The sequence below is a fragment of the Excalfactoria chinensis genome, chromosome 5 (assembly GCF_039878825.1).
Source record: "Excalfactoria chinensis isolate bCotChi1 chromosome 5, bCotChi1.hap2, whole genome shotgun sequence".
Lineage (NCBI taxonomy): Eukaryota > Metazoa > Chordata > Aves > Galliformes > Phasianidae > Excalfactoria > Excalfactoria chinensis.
In genome coordinates, this window is record NC_092829.1 from 32,253,627 (window position 1) to 32,271,359 (window position 17,733).

Here is a 17,733-nt window from a genome sequence, read left to right on the forward strand (position 1 = left end):
AACAACATTAAGCTAGAAGTACTTTCATGTTCCAGATTTGGTTATACTAAAAAACGTTGAACAAACATTAAAAAAAAAAACAACACAAAACTGTTAGAAAACAATAGTCTTAAAATGGAATTTGAAGGCAGAGAAAGGAAAGCTATATCAGAGCTGATTACTGATTAACTGAAAACCTATAAAATGTAGCCTACATCATTAGTAACTAATTCAAATATTAATTTCTTTTCTTAAGTTTGGAGAAGAGGCAGAAAGACTTGAATGCTGCAGCAGAGACTGCAGTTGCTGCTGTTCCTCCTCTTCCTCAGAAATCACTTATCCCTGCTCCTGTGACTTCCCGCATGGACCATGTTTGGCACTATGATGAAGAATATCTTCCAGATGTTTCAAAACCTGTGTCAGCTGGTTCTCCAGAACAAGTTGATGGTGTTGTTGGCAATGGATTTGTAGCTGTCAACTTAAGCTCCTGCAGGCAGGATATTGATTCTAAGGAATGGGTGATAATAGATAAGGAACGGGACTTGCAGGATTTCAGGACAAATGAAGTTTTAGGGCACAAAACGACTGGAAGTCCCTCAGATGAAGAACCAGAGGTACTACAAGTTCTAGAGGAGTCCCCTCCAGAAGAGCAGCCCAGGCAGGGAGGCTGGGCAGGAAACAGTGTCCATGCCAAGAATCAAACCTCAGGGGTGGAGTTTCTTCTAGCCATGGAAAGTCATCCTGCTTCTGAGCAGCTTACAGACAGATTGGAACTTCTGACAGGAGCTGCTGGACAGCTTCTTGCAGCCACCCCTACAAGTCCCATGGAAGCTCAAGCAGAAGGAGCACTCACACCGGTAAGTAAGACACTCTCTGTTTTATTAAACCTCTCTTTGTTGAGAATTATGTGAGGTGATAATAAGTGAAAATCAATTCATACATGAACATAAAATCACAATGAATGTGCTACAGTTTTTGTTACAAAGGTAAGTTGGAAATGAAATCCCTAGAACAACACCTGTTCTAGAAGTGAGCCAAGTTATGTGAAAGACTATGCTTTCCTCAAGGATCTGTTCTTATGTACTTTTGTGTGGAGGCAGCATGACGTGCTATTTGAGACAGGTAGGACAGACTACCCTAATCTTCAAAACGCTTGTTCTGCGATGTTTGAAAGGTACTATGGATTATTATTGTTTTTGTTTAAAGCAGTTTTGTGGTTGAAGTTTCTTAAAAAGAGTAATCTCCTTAATCTGACATCCACTATGGTAGTAAATTAAACTTGACTAAAAGTGATAGTTCAAGGTAAAAATACCATGTTGATGCTGTATTTTTTTCTGTAATGCCATCATTTGGTTTTTTTTTTTGTTTTTTTTTTTCTTTACCACAAACTTATCTGTCCACCATTTATTTCTTATGGCTATACTTGCTACTGCCAGTGCAGTTCAAAGAAAGAGACACAATTATGGGAGAAGGCAATAGCCTGAAGAGGCTATACTGTGCCTGCTGGTTGGTTTTATTACCTCATTGTGTACAACAACTGCTGCCAAAGCTGTAATATTGAGATAAGAGCGTCTCCTTTGAACTGATATAAAGATAACAGTGACAAATACCACAACCCCTTAGTAAAGGTGTTATAACCCCCAAAAATTTATGTATCTCATACTGTATGATTTATCTTAGCACATGCTTCTTATTGTATGCTGGACCACAAAACCAAACTGGGGAGCAGAGTACAGTTACGTGAAACTAATGTGAAATGTTCAAGATATTATTAGAATCATACTAAAAATGAGTTGAAAGACTTTGTGTAATTTTAATAATGAAGTTGATGCTGTGTTTATGAAACAATAACTACCTTAATAAGATTCAAATGTTTTTTTTAATAGTTTTACCTAGATAGTTCCTTCCTAACAACAAGTACAAATAATGGACGAAGGGTCATATTTTACCATTCTGGTAATTTTATTTATGTTACCTGTTACTAAGAGATTAGATCCTGGAATATAATTTTGGGACTACATATCAAATGATTTAAAATAAGTGTTACTAAACTTATTATTACGGTTAAAGATGGATGTTGAAATTTCAGTAGTATAGCATCTTAGCGTAATTTCTAAAGAGATTACCCATGGCTTGAAACCATAGAATGTCAGTCTTTGTAATCTTTGTAATGCATCTCCCATATGGATTTCTAGTGACGTTATCACTTAGGAGAAGGTATGACGAGTTACAATCTTAGAGCTTATTCGGAGTTTGAAAATTTGGATAGGATTTTTTTTGTTGTTTGTTTGTTTCAAATATGCAAGTACTTACTTTAATGTTATAGTAAGTGAATGAATGAAAAAGTTTTTTTAGTAGTAGCAAGAATGTTTATGTATAGGAAATTGAAGGTGTCTTCCCCCCCAGTTTTATTTCCCACTGAGGGAAAGAAATAGCTGATCTATAGTCCTTCCATTTGCAGGTAATTGCTTTTCAGGATAACATGTGTATACGTGGTTATTGGTGTAATTGGTGACAATATCAGTTCTGTACAGTATCAGTGCTCCTATTAAGAATGTGAGATTGTAGAAGTTCAAGAGGGAAATCTGAGCTGAAAGAGTAAAAGAAAAAATATGTGGAGTACATTCAATGATTAAAGGATTAAATGTGATTTCTGTGGGGAATCGGTTTGGAAGGGACCTCCAGAGATCGAGTCCAACCCCCTGAAGTTATTATGTAAGTTACTGGTTTGGTGATTAGCAAGTTTTGGGCTTAAAAAACCCCTACGTTTCCAGAAATGATAGCTTAATTTGCTACATGTATGTAAAGAGGTAATTTTCTTGTTGTCAGACATGGTTTTGCAGTCATACAGAATAGACTACCCAGTAAGTACCAATTTGATCTGGTTTGGTCATGGGCACAGAGTCAGTTTCTGCTGAATTGCTTACAAAATGCTGGTATGTATGTGCTGACTGTATGATATATGGCTTTCTGTAGAGTTTGGCTTCAGCAGGAGAGGCAGTTCTTGATTTACAGTAATGTCTGCCGGTGTTAATTTGTCAAAAGAATTAGAAGTGATATAGACTATTCAGAAAATTATATTGGAGCAGCGCTTTGCATCCTATTGCTTTTTTCTTGTTCTTCTTTATCTGGTTTTCTGAGTTTAATGCTGAACTTGCTGTGTTGTTGAACCATGGCCTCATTAATTTACTGTCTTTGTATTTAATTGCAGTGACTTCCATATGGTAGATACACAAAACTGTTTGCAACATAGGATATTTGTCAAGCAGTTATTTCAGGAAAAAAGCCAACAATGATGTTAAAGTAATCCAATATTTATCAGCTAATGCCCATTTCAACTTCAGTTTAAGTTAGACAACAGTTTACTCTGGTCACATTTTCTTGGCAGCCTAGTTCCAAATATATATATATATGTATATACATATACGCATATATATATGTATAATAACAACAATATAATATAATAATGCATTAATGTATTAATATATTAATAATATGCATTATAACAATATGTTATAATATTCATATAATATTATAATTATATTATTATTATTGCCCTATTATAATATTATAATAATATATGCATGGTTACAGAAGTTGTTTAACTCTATGAATCTGCTTATTTTTATTACATAGCAATATCATTCGAATTAGCATTTTATACATTGAGTTATGTTGCATCAATAAAACTGCTCTTAAATTTTCATTTATTGGAGGGTTTTTAGTTCTGTAGTGTTCATGTGCTTTATAGTCTCAGTTTCTGTTTTTATGAGACACTGGAAATAGTTTTTTTTTCTGCATTTAAAAGATAGATTGTTGTAAGGGAACTGAAGCTTTAGGATTGACGCAAGTAGAAAAATACCTTTTTCTTTGAAAACAAAATTCTGACAGGTGTGCTCTGTTTCCAAGGAATACAGGTTAGAATTGCAAATATCACAACAGGAAATGGCAAGTCATGTTTGGACTTTCCATATCACTTCTGTTAGTTTCCATATCCCTACTGTTCATGGATTTTCCAAATATAATTGGAACAAAACCCTGTAATCCATAAACAGTAATCTCACTGACAGATGGGTTGCCACTTGTTCAGCATAGGTAAAGGCCTTAGAACGGATCAGTTGGCTTCAGAATTGTTCATCAAGTCTATAGGTTTTATTAGAGTCAATAACCAACTTGAAGATGTACTTTCTTTAAAATTATTACTTTGTAACACTTTGGCTTTAGCATTCCTGTTGGTTTTGCTCTTTTCTAAATGTTTGCTTGATATGATACAAGATGAAGCAGTTGTTGATGGATTCTCCAGGCCAGTGTATCCTGCAAATTCAGTCCCATGTTTAGAAAATTTCAGCAGAATTGTTTAGTGCTAATCTTACTGATTAATCCATTCAGCTATGGTTCTATACACTCTTATAGCCATAGTCACACAGTCACGTTTGTAAAGCATGCAATGGGTGTATCTGCTAAAATTATGCTTATCATTGAAAACAGCACTGTTGAATGGATATGCTGAGCATTTGTGAGGACCAGCCAACAATCAGCCAGACTCTCTACATGGTGTTCTTGGAACAGACTGTATCAGTTCATTAAATGTGTCCTATGTTCTGACAGACTGAATAACAGAAGCCAGCAGCAGAAAGGATGCTCGTTTCTGACTTGGTTGTTAGATTTGTTTTGGTTTGTTTTTTTTTTAAATTGATGCAAAATACGATAATTTGACTTCAAAACAACAACAACAAAAACCCTCTTAAATTATTAGCTTTTACCGTATGAGGGAGATTGTAATGCAGTCTTCTAAGAAAATGCGGGACAGAAACAAGAATTACTACAGTATTGATTTCTGAACCTTACTTTTTCCCTGCCATGTTCTCACAGCTCAGCTCATCTCATATGCTGCATTTCTCCACTCCAAGAATTTCAAGTCCCATCCTCCGCACCATGAGCCCTATAGCCTATCTGTCCATCTACCCGGACCCTCTGAAAGAGGCTGGTTTACCAAGGAGTCAATCACCTGAGAGCCACTCCTCTTCTTCCCGCTCAACTGGTCGTAGGCAGCTTCCTGTCATTCCATGTGGCAACAAGTTTCCCACTGTCATTCGCATCTCAAAAGCACAACTTCAGCAGGTGAATAAGTCTTGTCTTCATAGAAATGATTGCATTATAGCAGTCACCTGCAAAGTTTTTTAGTTGCTCTTCCGAGTTTGGTACCAGGTGCATATGCTAGACATACTGCTACACACATGAATCGATTTATTAAGGAATTGAGTAAGAAGTTCTGTTACAAAGATATATGTAATTCCATTTAGAAGTGGTTACTGTGGGTCACAGTTACTGTGATCTGGAGCATCAAATATTTCTGGAAGATAGATTCCCATCCACGGAGGGATTTTCTCTTGGAAAAGTTAGGATTAATAAATTTAAGAAATGTATACATATTTTTTTCTTTCAAAATGGAAATTAAAATCCCTCTTTTTTGATATAAGAATTTTCCTGTAATTTATCATTAATAGCAGGTAGATTTTGAATTGGGAATGCTTATTAAAATTTATACTACTGTAAATTATTCTAACACGAAGGAGTAGGATATAGTCAAAGTTCTACTTAGTTCTACAAAGTTCTGCTTCTAATTCCTCAACAATTCAGGAGTTGTTCTACTGCTTACAATATATATAAAGCAAAGATGAGAACTGCTGGATTAATACCTAATGGAAATGTCACTAGAGAAAGCAGAATTTTCATAACTTTGTATTCCCAATTTATTTACATTATGAAAATGAAAAAGACTTGAAATCAAATTAAAGTTTTATGTAATTTGTGTATTATTAACAAAATTGTTAAGATTGACTGGTAAAGCAGTATGGCATGGCATTAATGCATAAGGCTGTAACATATCATCATCATTTTACCATTAACTTTTCATTCAGATTATATTTTATGTTGTCATTTATTTCCAACTTATTTTTCAGTATAACTTTATGTGAATTTATTTTTGTCCATGAAGCGTGCACAGAAGTATTGATTTAGAAAGTTAACCATCATCATTAGGTACTTTCAAACTTCAGTAGGATCAGTGGTGAGCAATAACAGAGGTGAGTGGCTATTGACTAGGGAAAAGGACTTTAGAGAAATTAATTCATTTAAAATTAAGCTTTGGTGTTAGTTTGTATCCCAGGATATGAAATGGATGGGTGTTTTTTTGCTTGTACATCTGCAATTTGAATTTTTCAATTAGAATATATTGCAGTTGTAATTACCAAGCTCCTCATAATACTCGAAGTAGGTTTTCATACAGAATCTTCTCTGGCTTCCTTAGTACCCAACAGCTGCAAAATATTAAGAGTGGCTCAGAAGCGGTATATTCTTGTCATGTGAAAAAGAATAGGTATTGTGCCAGGTGCTGCTACTGAGTAGTGTGAAAAAGGGAAGGGACGAAGATTATATGCAGGATTCTCAGCCTTCTCTTTCTTCTTATCTGGTAAGTCCATAACTGCTTTGTTCCTTCTCCTTGATTTTTGACACTCCTGGCTTTACTGAGAGTGTCACTTCCAGAGTTTCATTTGCTGTGGAAGCTACAAGCATGTGAATCTTCAGTTTATTTCAACAATGAAAACCTTATGTACTTTATGGCTCACTGAAGAACTGAAATAATTTTACAGATCCTCTTCTCTTTTACATTTCAGTGGTGTTAGGTACTTAGCAAGTTGGAAACTCCAGCAGCATGAAAGATGAATATGCATGTTAGTAACCTGAAGCTTTTATCCAATTAAATACTAAAAAATATTTTTATACTATTATGTATTATTCTGGATAAATATTTGGTACTGAATATATTTTCATGTATTTACTGCTGCTTGCCATTTAGTTCAGCATTCATACCTAATGAATTGCAGAGCTCAGAGATCTTCATCGTTGAATTTAGTTTCACATACTAAAAAGTAAAGTGATACATTTGTTCCTGACATAGGCAAAGGTGTTTTCTTTCCTGATTGTTGATGATTGAGGGTTCAGGAACTGAGTTGCAGCCTCCTTTAGTTTGATGTCAGATAGATGGGGGTAATGAAATGTGTGTATATTCCTGATTCACTAGAGCAGCAAGGGTTAGAGGTTGTAGGTGTGCCTTTAATTAAAAAAAAAAAATAATAAAAATCCTTGGATAAAGATAACTGTATGTGTTTAAAAGCCATTTGGATGTGGTGCTCAGAGATATGATTTAGCAGAGGGTTGTTAGAGTTAGGGTACTATGGTTAGGCTGTGGCTGGACTTGATCTTTGAGGTCTTTTCTAACCTGAGTAATTCTATGATTCTATGTACAAGCAGGGCTAATTTTAAATTAATGGTTTTGTGGCTGTTCATTCTGTTCGGGAATGATTAATCTGTGTCTCATGTGTAAAGCAGTTGAAATTGGTTAGCACTTTCACATTTATTTTCTCGTAGGCGTTATTTTTCCCAATAAACTACCTTACTGCGTTGTTTTAAAAACTATGTGGCAGAATAGTGAAGGAGAGGGCAATAAATTAGCCTTAATAAAAGCATCCACATACACTGATTGTTAGCATGTGCATTGAGGCATGGACAAAAAACAAAAGGAGAACAAGAAAATGGAGTTAAAAAAATATATTAAGTTACTGTTGTTTTTTTTTTTAATTATTAATTTAATTGTGAAATCCGCAGTACTTCTCAAAATTCATAACCGCAGGGTTAATCTATTCTTGTCTGTGATCCTCAAAATGATCACTTTTTGTTACGCTTTCGTAAAGTGCCAAACTAATCTTAGCCCAAACATATGTTCTTTAGTAAATATTTTCCAGCATTAAAATTTCATTAACAAAGGATGATGAAAGATAGTAAAAGATGCTCAGTGGCCTGCGCAGTTTCCCAGAGTGAGCTGATCAACTCTGGTGTCAAAAAATTGACTGTTATAATTCAAATAGGCCAAATAGATTGACAGAGGGAAAAACAAAAATCCTTCCTTAAAGTTTGTGAATTTACTATTATCTTAGCATTTTCTTCTGATTGGATAGGTTTTTCATATGGGGGGAAAAAAGAAATAGAACTTTTTAGAAAAGGATCATGTATAAATTACTAAAATTAGGACAGATAGAAAAGTGGTCTCCAATGTTTCAATGTTACCACTGTATAGTTTTTGAGAAGTGATTCAATTTCAAATAATTATTACAATTTCTAGTATAAGTAGATGTGTTTTCTTATTTCTTACAGCTATAGTTGCTGTAAGCAGTTTATAAACAGGGAATACAATATACGTAAAGAGTTCTCAGGTTGGTTAAAGTGATGCTGTCTTATTGCCATATTTCATCTTACTGTTACTGTGCTTGAAACCAAAACAGAATTGAATATACTGACTTCACACTTGTACGTAACTTTTAAATCTCTTACTGGCAACATGTAGCCTGTAGATCATCTGAGTGCTTGAGTGAAATCAGCTGTGTTGTGACTACTATATGAAGCTGTGCTTTATATTTGTCATCACACCTGTGCACAGAGGCAAAGCTAGGTAACAGCAGACTGCCAAATGATTAAGGGATTTTGTTTTTAGAAGATAAGCTGGGTTCTGATTACATCTTTGTCTGCACACTGTGCAACTGTAACGCTTTGCATATAGAGAAAAAGAGTATTTATTAAAATATTGAAAGAAAAGAGGAAAAAAACCGTAAGACTGCTATCTCTGGGTCTGCTTCCTGTAAAGAATATCTATAAAGCACACTTATAAGCAAATTGAGAGCAGCTAGTTTTTTTATACAGATAATAATTACTATTGGTGGTGAAGCACTATGAATGTGAGAAACCTGTAATGCTTTCAAACAGATCTTAACTATTATTAGGAGAGATTTTTTAAAAGTGTTTATCTAGGTTTCAAATTTTAAAATGAAATTTCATGTGTACAGTATTGTTATGACTGCATAAATTGCTATTTGTATTGAAGTCATATTAGCACAGTTTGAGTTTCATAAATTCTTCTGACATGTTTGATTTCCCAATGGAAAGTGTAATATTCATGGATTGTTTCCCTCGCAAGCATAACACAAACTTTGGGCAATGTGTGCAGATACAGTGCCAATTTTATAATTGGATAGAACTGGATTCAAGTTATACAGCACACACGGGTGGATTCACTGTCTCACTGAAAAATGAGAAGGGAGACTCTGAATTTTGTTTCTTGTTGTTGGTTGTGTTAGATTTTATTTTATTTTATTTTGGATGCTGCTGTTTGAATCTGAATGATATTTTTGCCTTTACAGAAATCAAATATATAAAGCAAACAGCAAAACTGAAGCACAAATATAGCATAGCAGTAACATGATTTTATGTATTGGCTCATAGGAATCGGGTATAAAAATCAGAAATACAGATGCTGTTAATCTGCACACTGAAATAAAGGTAGATATTATGTATGAATTATGTGGTATTTTATGATGTCTCCTTATCGAAAGTGATATCTGGAGAGGAATGTTCAGAATTCATCTGAACAGTAGTGGCTGGACTCCATTGCTGTTGTGCAGAAGAGTATGTTCATGTGACTGATGGTCTCTGTGTTTCTCTTTTTCATGACAAAGGAAGGCTGCTGTGTTTTTTTTGTTTGTTTTTAAAAAGAGAGAGAAACCAGCACTGACTCTTAACTAACAATATATATATGATGTCACTTTGAAAAGGAGATCTGGTTTTGGTTGTTGTTGTTTTTGTTTGTTTGTTTGTTTTCTGATGAAATATTACTCTACAGTTTTATTGTTTCTGAAAGTTGTAGGTATTTTCTCTATAGGAACAGACGTCAATATAGAACTTAGCTTCAAAAAGATGATTCTGAAGTAGAAAAGATTATTCTAAAGTTAGAAAAAAAATGTTCTAATGTGTATTTTTGATAGCTTGATGCTAAAACTAAGCTAGATTTGGTTAAAGGTTCTTGTATCATTATTATCCATTTGTGCCTAGTAGCTCCAAAAACATTTTAAGTGTATTTTGTATATCAAATATCTGCACCAGTAATTGAAAATAAATACAACATTTTATTTACAATCCTCTGTTATCAGAAGGATAACATCTCTAATTTGTAGCGTTTTGCTTTGTTTCTTAACTGAAAAAGTAGGATATCTTAAGTGAGCATGACCTCTCATGGCAATCTAATTACCATCCGAAAGAAGGTAGTAAAGTCTCAATTTAGAAATGCTGATCGAATTGTGTTCCTTAGAGCCATTTGTATTCACTAGCTTTGATGCATAAGTCAGTCCTCATGAAATCTGTAGTCTCCAACTTTCCACAGGAAAATATCATGAAGTGGCCATGCTTCTTCAGTGGTTTTAATCTCTGAATATTTTACACCATGAAAAAATAACTGTGAAAGAGTAGGAAATTGGTTTCTGTGAAGACAGAAATGAAAGCATAAGATAAGCGTGATATCAGTTGCTGTGTTTTTACATCTCTGAAGTGTGTGTTAAAGCAAACTGATGCTTTGTTAGAAAAAGACTTCCTCTGTGAAACTGAAGAACAGTGTTTGATACTAGCCCATTTTTAATTGCAGTATATATGACAGGAGTATTGTATGAGAGCTATGAACTAATTATTTGGAACTGCAGCTGCTCACCAGTTACCCAACAATTCCAGCAGTTCTATACAACTTAAGTAAGTTTGAAGAATATTCTTTAATTGATGTACATGTTGTTTGGAAGTTTGAAATTAAATGAGTTCTTGTTTTGGTCACAGAATGACCAAACTAATTAACCAGTTATTACAAGGACAATCATTGTCTGAAAGCAATTAAAGATGAACTTTTAGAGCAGTCAGTATTAGCCCTGTGGATGTGTGAGTTTAGGGGTTTTTGTTAGAAAAGAACTTCTTCCTTTACCTGTTAACTGCTATAGGAGTAACTGAAAAACAGAGATAGTTAAAGAATATTGGAATTAGGACATGTGTAATAGATGCACTTAAATAATGTACACACACTGTGTGTTCTCTATCCTCACAAGATACCCATCACCTTAGAGGATATGAAAACACAGTGTGGAAGAGAAATTAAGCAACAGGGAAACACTTATGAACTGAGAGGAAGCTGGTGAACTGGAAAGATTCAAGGGATTGGTATTGCAGAAGCTACAGGCCTGTATTAACATTGATTGTATTGCTTCCAGGCTGTAGAGCCAAAAATGGATGAAAAGGAGAAGGGAAAAGAGAAAAGACAAATGAAGTTTGATTTCATAGATACATGAACTTATATAAGGTAGGAAAGAAGTTCTGAAGATTAAACTGATGAGTGGAGGAAAGAAGCTGCTGCTGTAAAGGCACTTTCCTTATTTTGGAAATTCCACCTGCAGCCCTGTGGAATGGCTTATTGAAACAAGATAGAGATAAAACTAGGGAATAGGTATAGGAGACAGGGGAGTTACACTCAGTTCTATCTCTTTTTCCTTTCTATGCAGAGTTCCTACTAAACCATTTCTATGGTACTAACATTCAAATTAAAGTTTAGGTATTAGTTGAGTTAATCATGAAAAGGTTCTTTTTTCAAATATCTGCTTCCTCTGTTCTTTCTGTGGCTAAACTGATTTGCGTGGGTTCTCTCACAAGAAAGCTGCTGCAGTGAGAAAGAATTTGCTAACTCAAAAGAGAAGTAATGTGCCTTTCAGAAGAAAGACCTGGACTTGGGAATAAGAGTAGGTGAAGAGGACTGTTTTGCTGAATGAAGCTAAACAATTTCTATGTGTTTGTCAAGGTAGAACATAAACTCAGCAAATATAGAAGGACAAAAGCTCCCAGTTGTTTTTTTTGTTGTTGTTGTTTGTTTGTTTGTTTGTTTGTTTCATTTTGTTTTAATGCATAACTTTTTTTCCCCCCCCACTTTCAATAAATTTCAGCTCAGAGAAGATGCTAGTGACTGATACACTTTAAAAAACAAGAGTTCACTTATTTCATATTTCCTCTTTTTTTCTCCACACTTCCTTTAAAAATAATAATAATAATAAAGCCATACTTCTTAGGTTAAGTTCCCAAACTGTATTGGGTGAATTAAAGTATGTTCAGAAAACATTTTACAGTACAGAAATATTTTTTTTTTAACATGAACAGTCGTCCTTTTAATTCATCTCTATTTCAAACCGTGGTTTATTTTTTGTTGTTCTGTTCTAGTGAGCTGTTTATAGTATAAGCTGTTGTTTCATGTAGGTGAATGAATGTGCACACTGATAGAAATGATGTACAGGATTATAAAAAAAAAAAAAGAAAAAAAAATCAAGAATTTTAGAGAAGGCATCAGATTCCCAAGAGACTGTATATTCTCTGTATATCCTTCTCTCTCTGTTGGCATTTCTTATTTTTGAAAGTTCTGCGCTTGTGAAATTGGAGTACATAGTATGAATTGTTGCTGGTCCTGACAGATTAGCCCAGAAGTACCAATGCACTCTCTCTTGCAAAAAACATGTTAAGCTCAGTGGCTTGTCTAGATAATTTCTGTAGAGTTTCAAGTGAAATCTGTCCTCTGTACCACAACCTATTGGAAATAGGCTATCAGTAGTTGTCTCTTCTACTGTCACTGAATCAATAGTTTTGGGAGCTCCTGTCACTTCTGTGTGACCTAACCCCCCCAGACCTCATGACTCCTGCACTTCTTATTGTGCAGTGACCCATCTTAAGTGGGAAAGCAAAGGATCAGATCCATTATGGTTCTGCCCATACTTGATAGGAAAGAGTGTTTATGTTATTCAGGGTGGGAAGAGACATGAAGGCAGGTTTCCTGTTTCCTGTGTGCTCCAACAATATACTCAATCTATCATTTTTCATGCTGACTCTGATTCAATACTATATATAGGTTTTGGGCACACATAGGATTAGATTAGACCCATCAGGAGATTTAGATTTGTGAATATTTAGTTTGTGAATCTCTTAATGACCTTAAGTAAGAAGTCCTGACCTGCTTGCTCAGTTTAAACTAATAATTAAAAAAGGCATAAGCTTGTATAGGGAAGGAAGTAGCTAAAATTTGTGTACTCCGGAATATTTATGAACAGTAGGTATTAGAAGTACTGATGCATTCAATTAGGTAGATAGAGCTTTTTCATTAGTTCTCTTGTGAACAAAGGGTCTGAATTCTGCTTAAACTGATATTTAAGTCTACTCCTGAATCTGGACCTCAGTGTGTGCTTTGTCTTGTGTACTTGTCTAGAAAGTATTCTTGTTTATTTGTACACTGAAAGTATTCAAACTAATGTAAAATAGTAAAGTGCTTACCTCTTAATCTGGGTCTCTTCCAGGATGTTCTTTGATAACTGCAGCATTTTCCACTGAGGCTGTTTTTGTGTAATGTGTTTCTGTCTTGGGATGATAGTGTATTTAATTTCCTGATAACTTATATGTAATTTATGAAGTTCAGCGATTATTTGATCATTGTGATTCATAGGAATCATTATTTAATGTATTTTGAAGACATGGGAGTCACAAATGCAATATAAAGAATGCTTCCTATGATATTACTGAAGTTTTCACTTCTCCTTCTCAAATTTTTTAAGGTAACGATACCCAGGCCTTCTGTGGCATCCACACAGTCTGCTTCAGAGAGCTTTCATTATGGCCACCAGCTGGAGAAAAGAGAGCGGGATGCACAGTCTATGGAACAAACGGTGGAACTTCTGTCTCCAAGGGAAACTTTGCCAGGTTTGGTTGTGACAGAAGATGCCACAGTTAGTGGCAGCAGACCAGATATGGTACTTCATATCAGCCAAGAAGTGCTTGAAAGGGAGGGGCGTGCCAAAGAACGTGCCAGTGTCCTGAGCAGTGGCCAAGAGGACCTGCCTGAAAAACACAGTGGGAAACAGGAAGAGAAGGAACTTGAAAAACTTCCTGGAGAAACTGAGGAAGAACTACTTCCAGTGGTTTCTGATGATGCTGTTGTAATGGTGAGCAAGGAGCAGAATTCTTTGCCAGGAAGCTTGAAATCTGCAGATGAAGAACCTCTAACTAATACTGATGCTGCTGAAGAATCAAAGCCAAGGCCTGACTGCTTGGTGCCAAATCAAGATGAGCTTCTGAAGTCAACAGCACTTGAAACACCAGAATTTTCTCCATCAAGACGGATCAACTCATATGCTGATAGACAAGCAAGCAAAATAGTTCAGGAAAATGGCTTTCATTCTAATAAGGAAGACTTGCAATGCCACCAAGTGGCTCTTACTAGTTTTTTGCACCAGGAGGACAAGAAGGAGAAAAGTGCTCCCAGAAATGGAGAGTTATTCCACTGCATTTCAGTAAATGAGAATTCTCATCGATCTAAAAAGGACTTAGTTAAATCTCCTTTTGTATTCAGGCAGAGCCGAATCCCGGTTTTAGCGCAAGAGATAGACTCAACATCAGAATCGTCTTCTCCTGTTTCAGCAAAGGAAAAGCTTCTTTTAAAAAAGGCCCATCAGACAGACTTGGTCAGACTACTTGTGGAAAAGAGACAGCTCAAATCTTTTCTTGGTGACCTCTCAAGTGCCTCTGATAAGTCACTGGAGGAAAAAATGGCTGCTGCTCCAGTACCATTTTCTGAGGATGATGTATTATCCTCATTTTCTAAATTGACGCTGGACTCTCATTTCAGCAAGCAGACGGAAGATAGTTCTTTATCTCCAAGCAGCCCTCAGTCCAGAAAAAGCAAGATACCCAGACCAGTGTCCTGGGCCACTACTGATCAAGTCAACGGTTCAAATTCAACTCAGTTCCTTCCTCGGCCACCACCTGGAAAACCACCTACTAGGCCTGGGGTAGAAGCAAGGTAACACAGTGAAAATAGAGATTGGTTTTCAGGCTGAAAATGGATTTGAGCTAGGCTGCAGTTACTGTGCAGCATGTAATTGTGTGGAAGTCCCATCCTTATTATTTTTTAATTTCTGCCCTTCACTTCTCTAAAAAATCTTGCTTTATTGGAAAATGAATGAGGAAAGACTGCTGGTCTGCTTCACCAGTCAGTTTTATACATCAATAGATGTGTAGTCAGAAATTTTAAATCTGTCAATCTATAACTAAATCCTTGCCCTTTTTTTCTTCTTCAAATGCGATCACTTATTCAGAACTGTCAGTTATTCACAAACTTACGGAAAACAGTAGGATTTATCATATGCAGCCCCTTTTTAACATTGAACCATACTTATTGTAGAAGCTTTAATTATTCTTCTTTGGAGAGTCCACCCATCAGTATGAATTTAATTAACTATGCTCTGATCATGGCTAAGTAAAAACAACCAATGGATGACAGAGTGAACTGTAGAAACGCGCCTTTGCAGGTTCTGAATAGAGACAACCATAATCTAGTTTATTCAGTGCCTAAATTACCAGGATAAGGAGAATTATGATATAATCGGTAGTGTGAAATCCTCTGAAGGAAGTTGTGGTTTGCTTTGTCCTTTGTGTATAGGAGTGTACTGATAATGGACAGGAATGGATATATCCCATGAAAACAGAGATATTGTAAGGATTGCTTTCCTGTGCACATCAGCATCACTAGGAAATTTCAGTTTCTTGTAGATGTTTAAACTGTTTATGTGAGTTTATACAACTGCAATTATTGGGTTGATTAGAATAACATGGAGGCCAAAAACTAGATGTGAACATCTCTGCCTTCCTACTTGTAAAGTTCACATTCAGATGTCTGTTCTTCCTTGTAAACTCATCCTTAGTTTCCAATGATACTGTGTGTCTATTTGAATGTTAGTGGATAGATTGAAACAGAAATATTTTTTCTTTGTTTCTTCTTAAGGTTACGCAGATACAGAGTCCTGGGGAGCAGCAGCTCGGACTCGGATCTTATCTCTCGTCTGGCTCAAATTCTACAGAATGGATCTCAAAGACCAAGGAGTTCTACACAGTGTAAGAGTCCAGGATCTCCACATAGTCCAAAAACACCACCCAAAAGCCCTGTCAACCCCCGGCGCAGTCCCAGTGCCTCCCCTAGGAGCTCTTCCTTACCCCGTACTGCTAGTTCTTCCCCATCACGGGCGGGGAGAACCCACCATGATCAGAGGAGTTCATCCCCACATCTTGGGAGGAGTAAATCACCTCCTAGCCATTCAGGCTCCTCATCTTCTAGGAGATCCTGCCAGCAAGAGCACTGCTACAACAAACCAAGCAAGAATGGTCTGAAAGGATCTGGCAGTTCCTTATACCATTCCCCAAACACTAAGACTCCCACAGGAAAGAGCAAATCAGCCACTAAGCTTAGCAGATAGGAACTGGGCCTTGACAGGTATAAATCCGCCTCTTAAGTCTGATGCATGTTGTGTCTGTGTACTGTGTATTTAAAAAAAAAATAATCAAAAAAGCATATTTAAAAAAAAAAAAAAGTGTTGAATCTGCGCTTTTTAAGAACGTAAGCTTCATAAACTATTCATGAGGAAGCATACTTTGTAAATGAGTGGCCAGGCATTGCTTAAGAGCAGGCAGCAAGCTGATCTGGGGGGAGAAGGGATAAAGGATAGGAAAAGAATGAAGAATGACTGGGTAGTCAAAGAGGTGCAATCTATCTGTTTAAAGTAAAAAAAAAAAAAAAAAAATTATTTCCCAGGTGAGTGTTTTGAAAGGGTATTTATTTCTATGATTTCAGTTTACTTAACTAGAAGATTTGGCCTAATTATTTGAGGCTTGTCTCAAGAATTATTTAAGAAATTCAAAGCTATTATTCCCAAAACAACATCACCACTTGGGAGTTAAGTACGGCTCGAGCACGCCTCTACAGTTTAAAAAAGCACAGTTTATAAGACAATGATATTTCTACCTTATGAATCTCTTTCATTTTGAGTTTCACATGTCCAGGTCCCTTAGTACTCATCTTGTCCCGTCTACTAGAGCATAGATTTGCATACATGAAGTATCGTGTATATCTTGTCCCTTCTTTACTCTGGTGACACTTTAAATATGAATATTAAGAGTTTCTAAGACATTTTTGTAGTGATAATTTGTAGAAATATGCTTAATTAGAAATTTGCTAATTCTTGGTTCCATATCATATGTTTCTTTGGGAATCATGAGGTGTCCTACCTCATTAGGTAGGATTTGGAAGAGCATCCTCATCTTAGGAGATGAGAAAAAGAAGTCTGTAGTTCACTGAATGCTGCAGATATGCAGTGGGTTGCAGTGAATTTTCAAAAAGGAGTGCCTGACCTTTCCCTAAGCAAAATGCAAAAAGAATCCTTGTTACTGCTGGCTTTTGTTTTTTCTGTTAGTTATGGATCACTGAAATCACATTACACTGGAGAATTGATTATAACCAAGATTTTTAAAATTATTTTATTTTAATAAAAAATGAAAGAGAAACTCATTGGGAGGATTCAGGTGACAGAAATATGGCCAATACCTTGAAAAAATCTGAGTAAGAATCACTAGAGCAAAATACATAGAAAACAATCTGAGATATTTTTAATGTTGGGTTTTTGTTATTCTTCCTGAATCATTCTTTGATAGCCAAGCTTTGTTATCTGCCAGTAAAGACCAGAGTGTCTAATTCTTCTGTTGTGTTCTTTTTGTTGTTGTTTTCTTTTTTCCTTGTTACTTAATAATCTCTTGTGCTCTAGAATCTCAGTAGAGAACATTGTGATACAGCACTTCTTGCTACATTCAGAAGAGAATACTGGCTAAGAATAGTAACGAGCATGAATGCAATCCTAAAAAAGATGCAGCCAGTTCTCCTTGGTTATAACTGTTGTGGAGATACTGGATGTGTAGGAGATTTGTCAGTTGCTGATCTGCTTGCTGTAGTCATATGCCTCTCCAGCCAGCATCTATGCT

General features: G+C 35.8%; 1 protein-coding gene across 3 annotated transcripts in view; it reads left to right on the forward strand.

Moving 5' to 3' along the window:
- TTBK2 (tau tubulin kinase 2) overlaps window positions 1-16,483 on the forward strand; it is a 67,895-nt gene extending 51,412 nt beyond the window's left edge. For 2 of the 3 annotated variants that reach the window (XM_072337402.1, XM_072337401.1), the window contains exons 13-16: window positions 236-836; window positions 4,852-5,100; window positions 13,485-14,728; window positions 15,710-16,321. In XM_072337402.1, the coding sequence (XP_072193503.1) occupies window positions 236-836; window positions 4,852-5,100; window positions 13,485-14,728; window positions 15,710-16,178 (2,563 nt within the window). In that variant the 3' untranslated portion in view covers window positions 16,179-16,321. Of the gene's footprint in view, window positions 1-235; window positions 837-4,851; window positions 5,101-13,484; window positions 14,729-15,709 lie in introns of all 3 variants that reach the window. The other variant, XM_072337403.1, reaches the window with a different exon arrangement.
- Window positions 16,484-17,733: the final 1,250 nt, after the last annotated feature.